Raw genomic sequence first — 20,580 nt, forward strand, 5'->3', positions numbered from 1 at the left:
AGGGTGGGGGCGCTATTAAAAATTTTGCCCCGGACGCAAGAGAAACCAGAACCGCCATTTCCGTAGGTGCCCTGCATAACAGTAAGACTTCTGTAAATGCAAAAAATCCTCTGGTCTCAAAATTGTTTTTAACTGCAGACTTGGGTAATTAAACAGTTTCATCACCGTATGATTCATCTAATGGCTTATAAATACTTTCACAGCTTTTAATAGTATCTTCAGGTTACCTCACAATGTAACATCGCTTTGGGTATCTTAACGTGTTTATTAGTTTGCTACTCAGAGAAGCTTTAGATAATGATTAATTTTGGGGGTGTTTTTAATATAAATTAATTCGAAAAACTTTCTTTTTTCGGGTTTTATTTCTATAAGAATCCAGTTTCGCTTGCTATATGTATGTTGGGGAAACTTTTCCAACAATTTTAAATCCTGACACAAACACTATTGCTTAATTTTATACCACCTAAGTTGACCTGAAAATAAAAATTAAATTTCATCCCCAAAATTTTTTATCCATGCTCTTTGACAACCTGAATATATATACACTCTTTTGATTTATTTAAATTTTAAGAGCAAAAGTAGTACTACTACCACCTTTTAAGTGGTAGCAGCCTCGAAAGTTTCAACTTAATACCCCAGTCGTTTTCGATATATTGCTGACGTTTTTCGTTGGCAACCATTTATTTTTACTCTTAAAACGGCATACCTGAATTCCCTGTCTTTTTGGAAAGTAAAGGTCAAACATGCATACCTTTCTCAATATCATACACTACATGCAAACACTGAACGAATTGCTCAACTTACAGCCCTTGCCCTGGGGGTTGACATGCCAAAAGGCGTAATTACTAGATCTTTTAACAAAGCTGAAGAAAATATATGTCTGAAAATTTTGATTGTATGTTCTTTAGAAAATGATGGGTGTGGGGAAAGGGGTTGGTTGCCCTCATTCCCTTTTAACTTTTAAAGGAGCACTAGAACTTCCAATCAAATTAGTCCTTTTTGAAGTTTCTACGATAACTCATTGTATACAAAGCGCCGAAAAAAAAATATTAATACATTATGCCCATATCGCTCCTAACTTACGCAGAGCTAATGGGCTGCTTATTAAAAGGTTTAATAATAAAATTAGTTAGCAAATGGACAGCACATTGTTTTCGATAAATCAGATAGTCAAGAGGTCTCTATGAGGTACATTCCAAAAATGTTAGGATAAGCTAATTTGAATAAGATTTGAACAACTCTGAATAGTATTTTTAAATAACAACGTACTGAGAACTAGTCGAAAAATACACAGTTTAACCAATCAAACTATCAACAAGAAATTTTGGTCAACAGCGTCATCAGAAAGATTATACTGGTTACCTAAAAATAAAATTTACTCAATATGGTAATTACGTAAGGCGACTTCACCACCTCAGCGCCAATGTCCAAGCACCTGGCTTTATAGTACTTATCTTCTCCGAGATTTCGATGATACGAAGATTTACCCTACTAAATTATTAGAACTCGTTGACAATTTTAAATAGCTCAAAATCTTGCACTAAAAGTATTAATCCCAAAATAAAGTAGATATTACAAATTGATATCAAGAGACAATACTTGACAGGTTACGTTTTCACACACGACTAAACTGCGTCTAGAAAAACATTAGGAAAGCATTAAGTTTGCAGCGTCACTAAGAGACATTAATCCCATTAAAAGGGAATGAAAAAAAATGGTACTGAACAGGAAACACTTCTTTCAAAATCATAATATCTTCAAAAGCTTTAAGAAATTTTAAATCTTGTCGAGTTTTGGATCAAGTCAGTTATATTGAAATTGGCAACAAGCACCGGAATAAAAAAAAAAAAGAGGTCAGTGACCACTAAGATTATTGAAAGTATGTCAATCAAAATGAGAAAAGTAGCTATCCCATGAAACAATGGTGTTTAGATCCCTACTTGAAGTCACCTACCCCTCCCACCCTATCTATTTATAGCACAACTACTTTTGTCTCTTTTCAACTTAAATAAGTAAAATCGAAACACAAACTATATCAGTAAAATGAGGCCATTGGGACTAGTGTCATGCTTGCTAAAACAACTATTTGCTTTTCTTCTTAGTGCATTGCAGTTCCTTGAAACCTTTTTCTTTCGTATTAAAAAATTTTCAGTTTTTAAACCGCTTCTTTTTTACTCAAGAAAGATGAAAATTATTTCAGTGTTATTACAGCATGTTGAGCCTATGAGACTTCCGAATCAGTTATTCACCCCCCCCTCCCCCAAAAAAAAAGACTAGTACAAGACTGTGCTATTAGTTCCGACTATTCGTCGGGTAAGCATGAATACCAGAATTGCTGGTCGTAATTCGCTCTTTACTTTCCAGCTATAAAAAGTTGATGTTTTTTTGTTTGTTTTTTTTTGCTGTATACGAATTTATATTCTCGTAGCTTCAGGATTCTTAACCAGTATTTCCGAACTTCTAGTTTAAATAGTTTAACTATGGTTTACTGTTTAATAGCCTATTACAGGCTGGTAGACACTTGAATTTATATTCTATACCTATAATACTTTGGCAAAGTTTACTGCTTTATGGGTCAAAATGCTGGTATCTAAGAGAAAACGTAGATACGAAGACCAGTACACATAAGAAAACAACAGATAATAGTTTCACATAAGAATTGTTAGTTTTTCTGGAATCTTCTTAAGAAGATATAAATGTGCACGTCACGAGGGGTAAGAATGAACCTTCACCCCCTAAAAAAAAGAACAAAAATGTGTCACTAGTATTCATACTTGTTGGTTACTTAATGGCTATCAATTACCCATCCCTCTAGTTGAATTCCAAATATATACCTGAAGATCTTGGAATTGTTACAAAATTATACCAGAGGTGTACAGTATAATTGAATACACTAACCGTTGATACTTTGAATTAAAACCAATTTGGTGGAAATGAATGAGAAAGCCAAAGTCTCAGGGGGACTACCGGGTTTTAGGTTAGGGTAAGATAAACTGAATAAATAATAAGGAATTATAATAATCAAAATAACAAAAATAAATAAGAAATCAATAAAAAAATAAATAAGAGACATAAATAATTAAATAATTGGCAACAGTATTGCATAAGAAAAACTGCAGAATAACAAAGAAATTGATTGTCAAGTTTTCACTGTTCGAAATTCAACCAAGAAGTTCATAGGCTTGTGTCTTGTGTTCTGGCTTCGCAGGCATCTTAGATTTGTACTTAGGTCTCACTTCAACCTTCCTCGTAATGACGACCTAGGAGGAAAATTGACTGTAAGAAAAGGATACAATTCACTAGAATACACATCTTGTGCAAAAATTTTGCTCAGGATAAATGGTGTCCTCAATTAGAATTCAGACCCGAAAGATGGAACATCATACTTATTAAAACCTAAATAGACAGTCAATTGGTTGAGTTTATGACGATTAAGAGACAATGTCTGACTTTACTAATACTAAGTCTTGAAAAATAGAACTGAAAGACTGGCCATAATGAGGTTAGACATTCGCCCCTTTGATGAGAGAAAGACAATTCTAGTGAAGAATACTTCTTTTTAATATGAAGCAATGTTCAGGAAATTAATGACACATAAAGGAACTAATAATATTATCCAGTTTTTACTCAGTCCTGGCTTTGTAGACCTTTTTGTACAATCATACACTGAAAAATGGACTCCTGAGAATACATACAAAAAAAAAGAAAAAAAGCAAGCCATAGATACAGACGAACCACATCCAGACTGGATGGTACCCCCAATTCGCCTCAGCTATTGTAAGTGGACGTGTAAGAAGAATACAATTATAAAACAGCGGGAGAAAGAGCTTCAACAAACATTTGAAGACCAAGTCAGCACATTAGTGCAGGGAACGGACATAACGAAGAAAAAATTGATTGCTAAATTTTCCACTCCTCACGAGGAATCCATTATCAAATGATCAAGGTAGTCTTATATATAAACTCAATTCAAAGAATAAATAAACTCAAATTACCTTCATTTCATAGAAAAACTAAGAAAACTGCCATGAAAATAGCAAGATGTTTCCGAATTATGTTACTAGGAGACACCAGGAAACGATCCTTCTATATTTTAGCACCAAGGATACAAAGTCCACAACTTCCTAAATTGATGTTGACTTGATTCAAAGCACAGGCCTCACCATTAACAGATCTTCAGGTTTCATAAATTTTAAAATAATTGCATGTTTCGCCCACGACAGTTGATTTTATTGCGTTATCCTAACCCAGCATGTGCTTGGCTCCGAAGACTTGGATTTATATCTCCATTCCACCTTCCTTGTAACGGTAACCTAGAAAGGAAATAAATTTTTAAAAAACATAGGTTATTAGTGCATACCCATATTGTATACAAACTTTGCTCAGGATAAAATGTGTCCTCAAGTATAATTCAGACCCGAAAGATGGAACATCATAGCTGTTCAAGGATAAATAACAAAAATCAACTTGGAAGTTACTTAACGGAAAATGTTTTTATTCAGCTAGGAAACAAAATTGTAATCAGAATATTTTCTTTGTAGTGAACAAAAATCAGCTTTTCAATGGAGAGGGACTAAAGGAAACAGAATAATGCAAGATGGTAGTTTCAGACTAGATGTTTTATCCTTTCAATTAATATATCAATTATCAATTTAATACATCAAATTAATAAACAATTTACATAGCTAGACTAAAATACGTAAAAATTGTTAAGAAAAGGACAATTTTTCCTTTTTTTAAAAACAAATTCAAATTCGTCTCTAAAAAAAATTGAAGTATTATCACAATTCTTGCTAGTTAAATGCAATCATTGTTAATGCAAAGATGTAGGAAGCCTACCTTCAGAGAGAGGCTTTAGTGAGGAGAGGAGCGGCACTCACACTGGATGTGAAAATTTAGGGGGCCAAAATTTCGAATGAATAATCTAACGGTCATAATCATGCTGTAGTTTTTGGAATTCAATTTTTATTAAAATAAAGTAGAGGGCACAGTTGGCAGTATAAGGAAACTGAATCTGACATTTTCCTTTTTTTTTCGTATTTTCATTGACATTCCTTGAAAATAAAAAATAGACTGAATTTCATTAATATTTAGACAGAATTAAATAAATGGAAGAATGAAATAAAACGATTTTGTTGAAATTTGGCCTGAAAGTTTTCGTGAGACAGGTTGGGGGGAGGGGGCACAGATCAATATTTTTCCCCGAGCGCAAGAGGCCAGAACCGCAACTGCGTACCTTGTCCTTTTGATGCGAAAGCTTGTCACAAAATCATTTTTCTCTACAGGAACATATACCAAAGATATCAAGAGCCGGGGCAAGTTCTGTCAGTTACAAACTAAAATAATTCGTAACAAACGAGAAAATAATGGAACATTTATGAAGCTGAAGAATACAATTATAAAACAGTTGGAGAAAGAGCAAACATTTGAAGAGCAAGTCAGCACATGAGTGCAGGGAAGATTATATTTACATATATATATATATATATATATATATATATATATATATATATATATATATATATATATATATATAAAACAGGAAAAAAAATCCCGTATCATGTTACATTTTCAAAAAAAAAAAAAAAAAAAATACTTGAAAAACTATAGCTCAGTTTTGTAATATAAACACGTCAATTGAAAGTTTTCAAAAAAAAAAAAATGAAAACAACTCGCAATCCGAAGTCATGGAATCGCGCAGAGATAAAAAGACAAAAAGAAATGCAAAAATGATAGTTCCACAAAAGGATTACTAATGTACGTGGAACCTTTTCTAAGAAAAGAACTCTCAGACCTTGCTATATATATATATATCCTTCACAGCCACGTCAAAAAAGAAAAAGAAGAAGCAATTACAAGATATTGCACGGCAAGAAATACCCTTCCCTAAGTGGACCTAGATCCAATTACAAAATTCTGGGTATATATTCCTGAACAGCTTATAATCATAACATGAAATCACATCGTTACTATGCAGAAACTAACGAAGAAAAATTGATTGCTAAATTTTCCACTCATCACGAGAGGAATTTATTATCAGAAAATCAAGGAAGTCTTATATATAAACTCAATATAAAAAATAAATGAACTCAAATTACCTTTATTTCATAGAGGAACTAAGAAAACTGCCCTGAAAACAGCAAGATGTTTCCGAATTATGATATTAGGACCCACCAGGAAACGGATTCTTCTATATTTTAGCACCAAGGATACAAGTCCACAACTTCCTAAATTGATGTTGACTTGATTCAAACCACAGGCGTCACCATTAACAGATCTTCAGGTTTCATAAATTTTAAAATAATTGCATGTTTCGCCCACGACAGTTGATTTTATTGCGTTATCCTAACCCAGCACGTGCTTGGCTCCGAAGACTTGGTATTTATATCTCCATTCCACCTTCCTTGTAACGGTAACCTAGAAAGGAAATAAATTTTTAAAAAACATAGGTTATTAGTGCATACCCATATTGTATACAAACTTTGCTCAGGATAAATAGTGTCCTCAAGTATAATTCAGACCCGAAAGATGGAACATCATAGCTGTTCAAGGGCAAATAACAAAAATCAACTTGGAAGTTACTTAACGGAAATTGTTTTTATTCAGCTACAAAACAAAATTGTAGTCAGAATAAGAAACTATTTTCATTGCAGTGAACAAAAACCAGCTTTTCAATGGAGGGGGATTAACGAAGACGGAATAATGCAAGATGGGGTTCAGACTAGATGTTTTATCTTACCAATTTTAATATATCAATTATCAATTAATACATCAAATTAATATACAATGTACATAGTTTTTTAGACTAAAACACGTAAAAAATGCTAAGAAAAGGATTAATTTTTCCTTTTTTAAAATACAAGATCAAATCCTTATCTAAAAAGTCAAATATTATCATAATTCTTGCTCGGTAAATGCAATTATTGTTAACGCAAAGATATAGAAGCCTACCTTCAGAGGCGGTTTAAGGGAGGAGAAAGGAGGGGCACTTGCACCAGGTGCAAAAATTAAGGGGGCAAAATTTCAAATGAATAACTTAACGTTTATAATCATGTTGTAATTTTTGAAATTCTGTTCTGATTAAAATAAAGTAGAGGGAGCAGTTGGCAGGAAGTATAAGAAAATTGAATCCGAATATTTCCTTTTCCCAATAATTTCATCGCCATTCCTTGAAAATAAAGGACAGGCTGAATTTAATCAAATTTTAGACAGGAAAAATGGAAATAAACAATTTTGTCAAAATATAGCCTTAAAATTTTGGGGAGACAGAGTGGGGGAAGGGTCACAGATCAAAGTTTTTCCCTGAGCCCAAGAGGCCAGAACCGCCACTACGAACTTTGTCCTTTTGATGCGATAGCTTGTCAAAAAAAGAATTTTTCAACAGGAACATATACCATAAGATATCAAGAGCCAGGGCAAATTCTGTCAGTTAGTTAACCAAAATATTTTGCTGCAACCGAGGAAATAATTGGAACCTTTACACAATTGGAGAATACAATTATAAACAGTTGGAGAAAGAGCTTCGACTAACATTTAAAAAGGTAAGCCAACACATGAGTGCAGGAAACATGTTTATGTAAAAGAGAATGTACAAATAGGGTAGTATTATGAAGTAACAAGATATCTGTTATTGTCAGTAAAATTGACAGTCCTTCCTCAATTGAACTACAGTTAGTTGAAAAAATAGTACTTGTAATTTATGCAAAAATTTGAAAAAGCTCAAAACAGTAGGACAAAAAAGAGAAATTTTAAAAACCATAGACTTCCCTATTCCATTACATTATATATTGGCGTTAATGTACCTGTAATATTTTATAAATTCGTTGTTTTTGACTTATTTTTATTATACTCCATTTTCACATATATTTACAACGGGTCGTAAATAAACAAAATTCAAAAATTACAGGACAATACACAGCGCAAATTCATATTCAAGGGCCTTATTTATATTAAAAGCGTACTATTTAGTAACTATTACTCTATTAGTAACTATTACTATTAGTAAATACTAATTATAAATAAAAAGAAGAAGCTAAATGATATTTCTCACTCAAATTTTATTATTTCTTTAAAACAATTATTTAGTCATCGTTTTATCCAAAATGAAATCACTTGAAATTTTTATTCTTCAGTAATTTGAGTTATGTATTTCGTTAGAATTTAACAAATGTAATGAAAATATATCAGAACGGGCAAACTCTTTGAAAAAAATGAAGAATAAAAATTTGATTAGAAGATTTCACTTGTATTAGTACATTTTCAATGTAAATAGAAAATGTAAAACAAAGGCAGTATTGTCTAAGAAATAGTCAAAATTAAAATTCTCTTGAAAAGTGATTGCTACTCTAAACTTTTCATGATTTTACAAGATTCAAATTCGCCAGTTAATGCTGACTTGCCGCTTTCCAGGCCAGCTCTACACTCTTTTATGATCTTAGATATCTATACTATCCATTTTGTATAAACTAAGATTTGTAAAATATTTATATCAGTTAAAAGTCGCAAACCTATCGACTGTTTTCTTTTTTACTCGAGGATATAGCCATTTAGAAAAATAAAATAATTGTTCATCACGATATTCTATGGCGTTCTTTTAACGTTAAATCGGTATTAGATAATTCGTGGAAACTCAAATTTATTTTACCAAAATTGCCAAAAAATAAAGATGTTTTGGGTTCAGTACTTGTTAGTGCTCGTTTCTTAAGTACAGCATAAAACAGTGACTCACCTATTTTTAAGATAATCCAATACCGGAAAAGAACCATTTCGTCAACAACTTCTGAGCAGCACCTGTAAAGAAGTTTCCGTTAGATTATGATTTAGATATTAGTTTTATTTATGTTAGATTTAGATTTACCAAAATTCAACCTACTATTTTAGAACGGCTCAGAACATGATGGGACATATACAAATCTTCAATATATTCAGACCCGAAAGATAGGGCATCATTGCGATTTTTCAAAGAAAAACTAAATTATATCCAACTGGCAAAAATGAATATTCGTACACTTGCCTTTACCTATAGCAGAAAGGATCAAAAGAAAGAATTACTGATATATCAGCCTTATTAAAGTTCAGCACCGCCATGCGGAGAGAGGCGGTCTTAGGGGTCACCAAAGGGGCACTTGCCCCGAGCGCAGAAACTTTAGGGGTGCAAAGATTTCAAATACATAATCTAACGTATCTACTTAATTATAATCGTTTTGCAATTGAAAAAAATAAAGTAGAGGGCGATGTTGCTATAAAAAAAGTAATTATAGCTAGTAATTATAAAAAAAACTGAATCTGAAATTTTCATTTTTCATCTTCATCATCATTCCTTTATTATAAAAGAAAGTAGACCGAATTCAATTATTCCCAATGTTTTTAGTGATATTTTGTATTCAAATTTTGCTACTAAAGGAAAATTTTGTTAAAATTTGGCATTAGCTCAGGAGACGAGCGGGGGGAGGGAGGGTGCTAAACAAAATTTTCCCCCGGGCGCAACAAAAGTAAGAACAACACACTGCATACAGATCAATTATTTTTAGTAACCCAATTTTTCAAAAAAAAAATTGATCAACCATTTTTATATTATCGGATCAGTTAATTGTCTATTACGACGAAGAAACGGAGGGAACTTGTCTTGAGGAAAGTTCTGGATAAAGAGTCAATAATAATTCACGCCCAGCAGACAGCACATTTCCGTTTTAAGAATGATATAAAAAGTAGTCAACTGGTCTAATCTCTTAAAGAAACAATATCAGCTTGAATGAAATAAATATTTATTTCATCTGAAATAAAAATTAATCCAAGAAAAAACGCATTTATAAGCTATAACGAAGACAACATAATAAGCTATCAAGAAATGCGAAATAATAAAAAACAGATTTCATGTAAGACAAAGACAACAAGTAAGGAAGAAGAAATAGAGGAAATCAAGAAGTACACAGGTCTTTCACTCTGATAAACTATAAAAATTAACGTGAAGATTATGGCATTTAAAATTCTAGAAAAGCTTGACACTTTACTGATCATAAGCAATTCACGGGCATTTAAGTAAATTATCGCCCGTGAGTCTAAGCAAATTCCCGGACCGTCTTGGCTTTTTCTACAATCAGCAATGACTCGATGCTAACAACTACTCGGTTTGTCACTCAATCAAAGTAGTTGCATTAAAATGTAGTTACATGATTTTAATTCACAATCAAGTGGTTGCGGGCATCAAGCTATGGCTAATTGTAGAAAAAGTCCGATTGAGTGAGAGGTAAATCTGGCATAAGCTCTTTTTAGGACTTTATAAAAATTATATCATTTCTATGGGTTAATCATTTTTTTTAAATCAATAATATTTACTGTTAAAAATTGTCATCCGTTCAGGATTTATTTTACTCTATTTTACTAAATGTTTAGTTTAAATAAAAATAGCTCTCGTGGTGAAATAAGCTCTAATTCCAGCTTTAAAATATAACCAAATTCTTGATTAGCACAATTATGAAAAAAAAACTTACCTGCTTTCAGGGGATAGCCAAGGAGCGTAGTCATGACAGCAGCAATAGTTAAAATTGATGATGATAGGAAAAATCCAGCGGAGAATCTTTCATCCTTAGGGATAGATAGGGATCCTTAGGGATTGGATCGGAGAAATCCAGCGAAGAACCACTAATATTTGAATGCTTGACTAAACAAAACTACTTTCCAAATATTACCCATTTCCTTACGCATAGGTTTTTCAATTAATCAACTCAAATTTCTTTGTTCTTTACAAAATACTTAAAATCAAGGTACTTCTGAAAGTCGAGAGTAGCAATCGTTACATGTTTAAAACCCTTGAATTGGCCCTTCCCCTTTAAGATAATGGAACTTAATAAGGTAAAAAAATTATCGAAATAGGATGAAATAGCAATAACTAAGTTATATTGTAGTCTAAAATCTACGACGAACGGCCAAAGAAAACTAACATACAAAATTGACTTGTTTATAAATGAAAATTTTATTGTAAAGGAAACAAAAAGAAACAATCTTATGGGTTTTATTTTACGATGCAAAAAATACATTATTAAACCGTTCAAATAGAGTAAAACACTTGAAAAACACCATCTTCGCCAAAGATATCTCCATTCCGGTATCTAAAACAAAAATTTGTCCGTTACAATACTATACATAAAAAAATTTATTATAATGTGTTTTGAAAAATAGCTCAGAACATGATGGGACGGTTAGGAATCTTCAAGATATTCAGACCCGAAAGATTAAACATCACTGCAATTTTCAAAAAAAAAGATAAGACATAAATAACCACTATTATAAATGCATAGGGCCATATCCATTAACTACTTACCAGAAATAAATACGGTACAATTCTAGTTATCATATCGAATTATCAAGCCGTCAGTTATACAACTTTATTGAACGTGGTTTCTAGCCGACATGCCAATTTTTTAGTAGGATTAACGTTAAAATCGTTCCGCTCTTATGACTAATAACACCAAAATTCTTCGTATACCTCCCTTAGCTTTTTCCTCACTAAATCAACTATTATATACACTCAATAGTGAGCTTTAATACATGAATAAGATTTTAACTGTTCGCAGAAACAACAAGGAACACCTAGCACAAATTTGCCAAAAAACACCTAGAAAAATGACCTTAAAACAAAACCAGAACACCTTAAACCACACATGGGGGCATCGGGCCCCCCCCCCCCAAACTCAGTTAATCTCCTAACATGTTTTAGGTTTTGGGATCAGACTACAAAATGATTAGACACCTACTACGAGATGGAATAAGTTTCCAGCGATAGTAACTATGGAGGAACAAACACTTTCATAGCAAATAACATATGTGAATATATTTTCAAAGAGCATTATCAAAACAAACACGCGAAAGCTCCAACACCATACAAAGCCCTCAACACGTTAATTTATGCCGTATTTCCAAAATGAGCAGACGGCAGATATATGACGATTCTTCAATATATTCAATACCCTGCTAAGGTAATCTGATGTCATGGAAATCGATTAAAATTCTGTTTTGGCTTGATTACGTTCTGGAAATTAGCTGCAGTAAACCGGTTTTCTCCTAACTGATCCCTGATACTAGCCCTAGCTAATCTCGGCAGTAGTAAAATATAATCAATGGGTAACTGACCAAGTGTCCAATTCTTCATTTAGTTTACAAGATCAGATTTGGTGAGACTAATTGAGACTCCACAACCATGTCGAGTCACAAGCAAATTTAAGCCGTTAATAGCAACGTTTTACACGAGCCAGATAGGCAAATGAATTATCGAAGAAATAGAAAATTCTTCGATATTTAGATAATCAATCTAATTTGCTGCTCAATTTATCTAAGCATACAATGGGAAATCCTTTTTCAATTTTGAGTTGTTTTACAGTATTTGAAAAGTGCGCTGAAGCATATCCTTCCTTTTCGGAGCATACATCGCTTTTATGAGTACAGCTATTACTCAAATTCAATTTCGACGCTCCATATAAGCCAACCATTTTCAGAAGATCAGACGGGACACAGTAAAATTTGGACAATATCCACATCTATACCTGTATTCACCAGTATTAAACCTGGTGAATACAAGTATAAACGAGAATTCTGAGACCAGTATGAATTTTACGATTATCAATGAAATAATATCAAACAGTACAGAGATACTAAGTATATTTTGGTGCACGATGACTGAATAATTACTGCATTATTTCAAATCTTTTGCGTGATTTGAAAGTACACGATCCTAAATAATGAAGTACAGATTAGGTGTGTTTATCACTATCAGGAACCCAATAAATGTAGAAATTCTTCAATGAAGATCTGGCATAGCGTTGGCGGGTGAATGTTCGACTGAACCTCCTTAAATTGTTCGTCTGTGAGATTTATATTTGGTATCTCAGCACAATTATACTCTCTATACCATGCCGATATAATTGAATTGCTTGCACTGCAAGTCAACTCGAAACGGTAGTTTAAGGATAATTACAAGTAGGGATGAATGGTTCAGGTTCAGCAGCTTTTTTTAATTGACTTTATTTGCAACCAGTTACGTATTTTGTAACTTTCGTTATACAAACTCTAGCATTCAGTAAATAGTTTTTATGAGTATATTTAGGACTTTTAACAGTTACCCAAGCAGCTGAAAACTTCTCATGTTCAACTATGTAACACCTGGCAAGGGATGTTCCATACTGAGCCAGCCTATGGTCCTTACTTGGCTACTGAAAGACGCATAGAAGTATAATTAGTTATCGCTTTGGACTCCTTTTGACCTAGCAAATTTGCTCCTTTTCTTCATTTTTGCTTTCTCCTCAGCTTCAATTTGTTGTTCATCTGGAGTGTCAGTTGATAGTCTTGTTGAGCTACACTAACAGCTTTTACGGAAGGTCTGACCTGTTATGGAGTAAGAAAGAGAAGAGGCATTCTTTCATGTGCAGCACTTGAGATTCCTTTTTTGTCATTTAAATTCGCCATGTGACCAAACATGCTTCATCTGTGGCTTGCATACGAGAACAAAGAATTTACCTCGGTATTTGGCCTTTCAAGACGTTGAAAGGCCAAATACAAGATTTGACAAGCTCCCTCTAGATACTAGAAGGGATGAATGCACACGGGAAGGATGTACCAACCAATCCTACTACATTTTAGATGCAACCGTTTATCACGGATTGCTTAGCATCCAATTATCCATCCCTCTATTGTAGTGAGCTTTGGATTAAAAAAAAAAAAAAAAATACTGACGTCTAGTGGTTGCAGCCTGTGGCCACTATGAGGGAGAATGATAAGAAGGACAATGCCATTTGCCTTGACTATGTTCAGAGCATTTAGCGAAAAATGCTATCCATGATTTTCGAAGATCGGTAGCTTTGTTCGAGGATCAGTAATTCAACAGATACCATAACTGTCCCATATATTTTTATACCAGATCTTCTACAACCCTTGTTCTTGAACTCTGAAAACTCTAGTAGCTCCTCTCAACGTTTCACATTTTTTATATTCCATTTTTTCCTTCATTATTTTTTTGCAGTTTTTCTCTATCTGGATAAAGTTTGGGTATTAGCCAATTACAAAAATCTATGAAATATTATGTTTGTCGATTAAACTTCAGTTTTGGCTCAAAAGTTATGGGCACTAGCTTAATCTCTACTGTGAACCGATTTTGTCGGAACTGATTCTGAAATTAGTTCTCGTTAATCTCAGCATTAGTAAAGTATCATTCCAAATAGGCCTTTAGAAGTTTCATTCACAGTCAAAAATATCATTATTCTACAAAAGAGGCTCAAAACAAGATGCATTTATTGATCAAGTATGTTTAACAAAGCTCACCTTAATCGTCATTGGCTGTTTCTCCATTTCTAGTTGGTGATCTGCTCCTGTCTCTGCTTTCACTTCTTGTGCGTGAGCGACGATCTCTGTACATGAAAAAGAATGACGATTAGACGTGGCATCCTAAACTCAGAGGCTTATTTAAAAAACTTCAATGCATATAAAGGTATCCTCAAGGTTACAAAAAAATTCTTAAAGGAAAAGCCAATTCCTCTATTAAATCATGAATTAATCATGGTGTTGTTTCTTTTGGACCGTCCCAGATACGTTAATCTGCGCGGGGACATATTGTGAATGTAATATGGCAATGTTAATTTTCGTTTTGTTAGTATTATATGTAGCTTTAACTTTTCTGTTTTCTGAATCGTTGATTAATGGTCCACTCTAAGAGCATGGAAACTGACACTAGTGTCGAAAAAAACTATTAATGCCATCTAGCTTTTGGTAACACTGGGGATCTGCATCATGAACTTAGATCAGACACTTATTACTACCCCGGTTTTACCAATTTCAATATAAAATTATTTATTCTTATTATTACACTTGAAAAAATCGCAGGTGTCGCTAAATGAAAGAAAGTTGAATTTTTTCGACATACTGTCAGTTCCTACCCTAAGTTGCCCATACTATTTGGGTCTACTATGAAGGTCATAAGATTTTGAATGAACTGCTTTCCCAATTTTTCATGAAATATCAGTTTCATTACAAGGGTCAAAAGCCCGTAACCGAAAATGATTTCTACAGCATTTTTTTCAAAGCAAGTGTGGAATTTAAGCATGAAATAACCCATTAAGTTATAATTTTCCAAAAAAATGACAAAACATGATTTTAGGTATCTGAATATAGGTGAGAAAATCTTAAAAGAACAGTTGAGGCATCAGCTCCCAAAGCCGACTAAACTGGCAGCAGCAATTCAAAAGGCTTACATGCAACAAGATAAACTGAAGAACAGAGAAATAAAGGATAAAGAGATATGGATTCAGCCAGGGTAAAAGAATTTTAGAACAAATATTAAATTTAATTAGATTTCTATTATTCCAGTCAACCCATTATACATGCAATCAACGAAGTGTTGCATTATGGAGTGCCAATAAGACCGTCACAACAGATATTCACTGAGACTGGATCTCACAAGCGGAGTACCCCCATGTAAAAACTTGGAATGTCAAATTACTTTTTACGATCACAAAAAAGTAAAAACTAAGCATTTACACTGTTTTGTTTAAGCTATGAATGGCAATTCCAATGCCTTTCACTCAACCCCGGCCAACGACTATGGTTGGTATATAACCTATTTCAAAGAAGGAAAGATACAAACGAAAATAGCGTTCGAGAAAAGAACCACATGTTGTGACCAATCTTAATGTTTTCAAAGTTGTTCACACCTCCGATGCTGTGGCCAATCTCAATATTTTCGAAAATGTTCACATCTCCGATGTTGTGGTCAATCTCAGTATTTTCAAAGTTATGATATTCGGCTTTTCACAACGATTTTGCAAAAAAAAAAAAAGAAATGAAGATGCAACAAACTGATTTTCACATTATGATCTGGATTCTCAGTTTGGACTATTAGAAAATTTACAATGAGGACTGTAGCATAGATTTGATTATGACTCCGACAATTCAAACGAAAGAGCTTACAGTGAAAAGTTTTGAGACTGTTTCGTTTATAATATAAAAATTCAAAAGAGGAAACGTCCCCTAGAATGTCAGAAGAGGCCGGAGGTCGATGACCCATGGTGCCCTAATAAAAGAAGACTGCCTCAAGAACAAAGCTTATAGCAATTAATATTAGTAAAATAACTGATAAACAAAAAGAACTGCTATAACCGAATATCTAATCTGACAATAAGGTGTTTTGAAAAATAGCTCAGAGTATATGGGACGTTTAGGAATCTTCAAGATATTGAGACCCTAAAGATTAAACATCACTGGAATTCCTCAAAAAAAATATAGGACACAAATAACCATATCGATCAAATAATTAAATAGCATATCGAATTATCAAGCCGCCAGTTTTACAACTTTAATGAACATGCTTTCTAACTGAAATGCCATTTTTTATGTAGGATTAACGTTAAAATCGTTCTTTTTGTATGATTAAGGATTACTAATACTTATTAGATTGCCTAGCTGTAGCATATTACTATACTATACGCACAAAAACAAATATTTACTGTGCAAATTATTCAATTAGCAAACAGCAAAATTCTTTGTTCAGTTCCCTTGGCTTTTGCCTCATTAAATAGACCACTGTCTATACTCAATATTAAACCTTAATACACGACTGAGATTTATACCTGTTTGCAGAAGCAACAAGAAACACCTGACAAAGATTTGTCAAAAAAAAAAAACATCTAGAAAAATGACCTTAAAACAACATAAACAGGAAAACCTTAAAATGGGGAGAATCAGACCAACCCCCCCCCCCCGAAATCATTTAATCTCCTAACACATTTTAGAATTTGGGAACATATAAAAAAGATTATACACCTACTACAAGATAGAATAAAATTCGAGAAACAATGGAGAAACAAACACTTACATAGCAAATACCCATAAATGAATATATTTTCAAATAGCACTATCAAAACAAACACGCGAAATGTCTTGCAATACCATACGTTAACTAAGGGGTCCAACACCATACAAAGCCCTCAACAGATTAATTTACGCCATATTTCCAAAAGTAGCAGACGGCCGATACTTGACGATTCTTCAATATCTCCCATATCATACCAAGGTAATCTGATGCCATGGAGGAAATCCCGATCAATATTACCATGGGGAGCATCAGGCCACCCCCCCCCCAACTCAGTTAATCTCCTAACATATTTCAGGTTTTGGGATCAGGTTACACAAGGATTAGACACCTATTACGAGATGGAATAAGTTTCCAGTGATAGAAACTATGGAGGAACAAACACTTTCATAGCAAATAACCATATATGAATACATTTTCAAAGAGCACTATCAAAACAAATACGCGAAAGGTCTTGCAATACCATGCGTTAACTATGGGCTCCGACACAATACAAAGCCCTCAACACGTTAATTTACGCCTTGTTTCCAAAATGAGCAGGCGGAAGATATATGACGATTCTTCAATAAATTCAATACCCTGCTAAGGAAATCTGATGTCATGGAGGAAATCCCGATCAATATTACCTAAGGACCATTGACACTGATATTTTACTGAACCTGAAATTAATCCTGTTCCGAAGCCCTGGTTAGTTACAAATGCTACTGGTCCTCAGGTACCATTGGCTACAGACAAATTAAACACTGAAATGAACTAATAAAATTATTATCCTATGAATTTCTCTTAATGCAAAATTCTGATTGGCTAGGCGTTAACTAAGATTAAATCGATTAAAATTCTTTTTTGGCGTAATCACGTTCTGGACACTAGCTAGAGTAAACTGGTTTTATCCTAACTGATCCCTGATACTAGCCCTAGCTAATCTTGGCAGTAGTAAAATATACTCAATGGGTAACTGACCAAGTGTCCAATTCATCAATTAGTTTACAAGATCAGATTTCGTGAGACAAACTGAGACTTCACAAGCATGTCTGAGCTACAAGCAAATTGCAGCCGTTAATAGCAACGTCTTGCACGAGCCAGATAGGCAAACGAATTATCGAAGAAGTTGAAAATTCTTCGATGTTTAGATAATCAATGTAATTTGCTGCTCGGTTTATCTAACTTTACAACAGGAAATTTTTTTCAATTCTGAGTTATTTTACAGTATCAGAAAAGTGTGCAAAAGTATACCCTTCCTTTTCGGAATATACGCTGTGTTTATGAGTACGGCTATTACTCAAATTCAATTTTGATGCTCGACATAAGCTAAGCATTTTCAGAAGATCAGACGGGACACAGAGAAATTTGGGCAATATCCACATTTATAACTGTATCCACCAGTATTAAACCTGGTGAATACAGGTATAAATGTGGATATTGAACCAGTATGAATTTTAAATTGGATACCCTCTCTCAAAGACGAGCCTAACATCGAGTTCAGCCAATTTTAGTGCTTATCTCATTAAGAGTTTTAAAGCATTACACAACAACAAAAAAGAAAAAAATCAAATAATTACCTTGAAATAGATCGGGAGCGTGCCTTTTCATCCCTGACTGGTGATCTAAAATATAACTGCTTTTAAAACAAAATAAATCACATTAAACTTCTACACCAGTAGAAAAAAAAAATAGAGGAATGTTACCAAAGATATAGAATATAGTGCCAATCGCGGATAGCTGAATAACATCTGCTATCGGATAGGGATCCCTCTCAAGAAAAATCCAATGAAGCATACAGTACTACACTGAAATACAAGAGATCCTTCTAGCAGAGTTAGTCAAAACACTGAAAGAAAGGTGAGGCTACTTTATCCAACCCAACTCGGAACCCAGGAAAGCAGTTGCATTTTAGAATAGCTACCCATCAATTAGCCCATGCCCACTATATTAATTTGAAGACAAGAATATTGCGCCAGTCAAGCAAGTGCGTCACAAAAAAATATACCTAGGAGAATGTCTCTATCGTTCCCTTAGGACATTAGTCCTGGCGACTGAGTGTCCTTACACAGGATAGAATTACTGTACCCACTGCTAGCACACATCCGTAGCGGAATACTATCTGATGTCGGCTTAATTGAGTGGGGTTCAAATTTCCAATGGTTATCAAAATACATGTCAACTCAAAGAGCTAATATCAAAGACCTAACTTCCATTTGTATTTTATCTCCCAAACTATCCTCTTTAGTTTATAATATTTTATATGAACCCCCAGCCCCAAAAAAAGTAATCAAACAGTTCGTGGTAACGAACTGTAATTAAGGAGTGACCTGGCTCAATAGTAACCGAAACTCTAAAAAAGCGGAATTTTGATACCAATAGATATATCAAAAGAATCGGAGTTTTCTGCTGATTTCAAACATATAAGTTCCATTAAGTTTAATCTTACCGATGAAAGGATACGAGCATGAAAAAAATTTGCCCGATTTTTGAAAAAAGGGGGAAAACCCTAAAAGTCATAGAATCTTTATGAAAATCATATCCTCAGATACAGCGTATCAGAGAACCCTAAGGAATAGGTTTCAAGCACCCATCTGAAAAAAACCGTAGAATTTTGTTTGTTTTTTTTTACCAAAAGAAAGATCACGGATGTCATCTCATTATTTGTTTGTTTTTCCCAGGGGTGATCGTATCGACCCAGTGGTCCTATATCGTAGAATATAGTAAAAGAGCTAATTAGAACGAAAATTAAAAGTTCTAGTGCCCTTTTTAAGTGACTAAAAAAATTGGAGGGCAACCAGGCCCCCTCCTACGCCGCTTTTTCTCAAGATCACCCGATCAAAACTTTAATATAGCCATTTCGTTTGGCAGAGTCGAACAGATATGCCTTTGGAAAATCAGGACCCCACACAGCCCCTGGGGAAAGGTCTTTAAGTTACAAAATTTGCCTATTGTTTAGGTAAAGTATTTGTTATTGGGAAGTATGTATGCATTTTTCAGGGGGGGGGGGGATTTTTTACTAGTGGGATTTTCCATGGGGGAATTTTTCAGAGGGAATTTCAAACTGGAAGAATGTGGCAGAATTCCTATACGAATTTCTCCTTGTCTTGCTTTCTCATTGCCTACTCAATTTTACGCATGGAGATGTTAAGGGTAATTGTCCAGGGCAAATTTTCACCAGGATTGAACTGAATATAGAATAAATCAAGAGGAGGGATTTTTCAGCGGAGTAGTTAGATTTCCTTGCATTATTTGAAAACGATCAGAAATTGAAAAAAAACAAGGTTTTTTCAACAGAAAGTAAGGATCAAAATTAAAACTTAAATGAAAAGAAATTATTCCATACTTGAAAGGGCCGGTCCTCTCATAAAAATTCTCATAAATAAATTAACAAAGTAAGTCAATAGAATTAAAAAGGTATGTCTCCATCTTTCCCTTAGGACAATAGTCGCAGTGACTGAGTGTCCTTACACAGGATAGAAATTACTGTGCCCACTGCTAGCACACATCAGTAGCGGAATACTATCTGATGTCGGCTTAATTGAGTGGGGTTCACACTTCAAAAGTGATACAAGATAATGAGCATAAAAGTAACATGGACAGTAATAATTAGAAGATAACAATTTGGACAAAGCCACTTCTGCGATCAAAAATCCAACGTATGATGACAATTCTCGTAAAGAAATTAATACAGTAAGTCAGTAGAATTAAAAAGGTATATCTCCATCTTTCCCTTAGGATAATAGTCT

General features: G+C 33.8%; 1 protein-coding gene and 1 long non-coding RNA gene across 5 annotated transcripts in view; both read right to left on the minus strand.

Moving 5' to 3' along the window:
• Positions 1-2,998: 2,998 nt before the first annotated feature.
• LOC136028200 (uncharacterized) lies at positions 2,999-4,203 on the minus strand. The gene is made up of 2 exons (XR_010617762.1): positions 3,996-4,203; positions 2,999-3,260 (listed from the first exon to the last, which is right to left on the minus strand). It is a non-coding gene; the product is annotated as an uncharacterized LOC136028200 (long non-coding RNA).
• Positions 4,204-10,953: 6,750 nt separating this feature from the next.
• LOC136028179 (serine/arginine-rich splicing factor 5-like) overlaps positions 10,954-20,580 on the minus strand; it is a 43,638-nt gene continuing 34,011 nt past the window's right edge. For all 4 annotated transcript variants that reach the window (XM_065705884.1, XM_065705900.1, XM_065705892.1 and 1 more), the window contains exons 9-11: positions 18,412-18,456; positions 14,311-14,396; positions 10,954-11,108 (exon numbers count right to left, since the gene is read on the minus strand). In XM_065705884.1, coding sequence (XP_065561956.1) covers positions 14,312-14,396; positions 18,412-18,456 — 130 coding nt within the window. In that variant the 3' untranslated portion in view covers positions 10,954-11,108; position 14,311. The remainder of the gene's footprint in view (positions 11,109-14,310; positions 14,397-18,411; positions 18,457-20,580) is intronic.

This window comes from Artemia franciscana, chromosome 1 (assembly GCF_032884065.1).
Source record: "Artemia franciscana chromosome 1, ASM3288406v1, whole genome shotgun sequence".
NCBI classification, from domain to species: Eukaryota; Metazoa; Arthropoda; class Branchiopoda; order Anostraca; family Artemiidae; genus Artemia; species Artemia franciscana.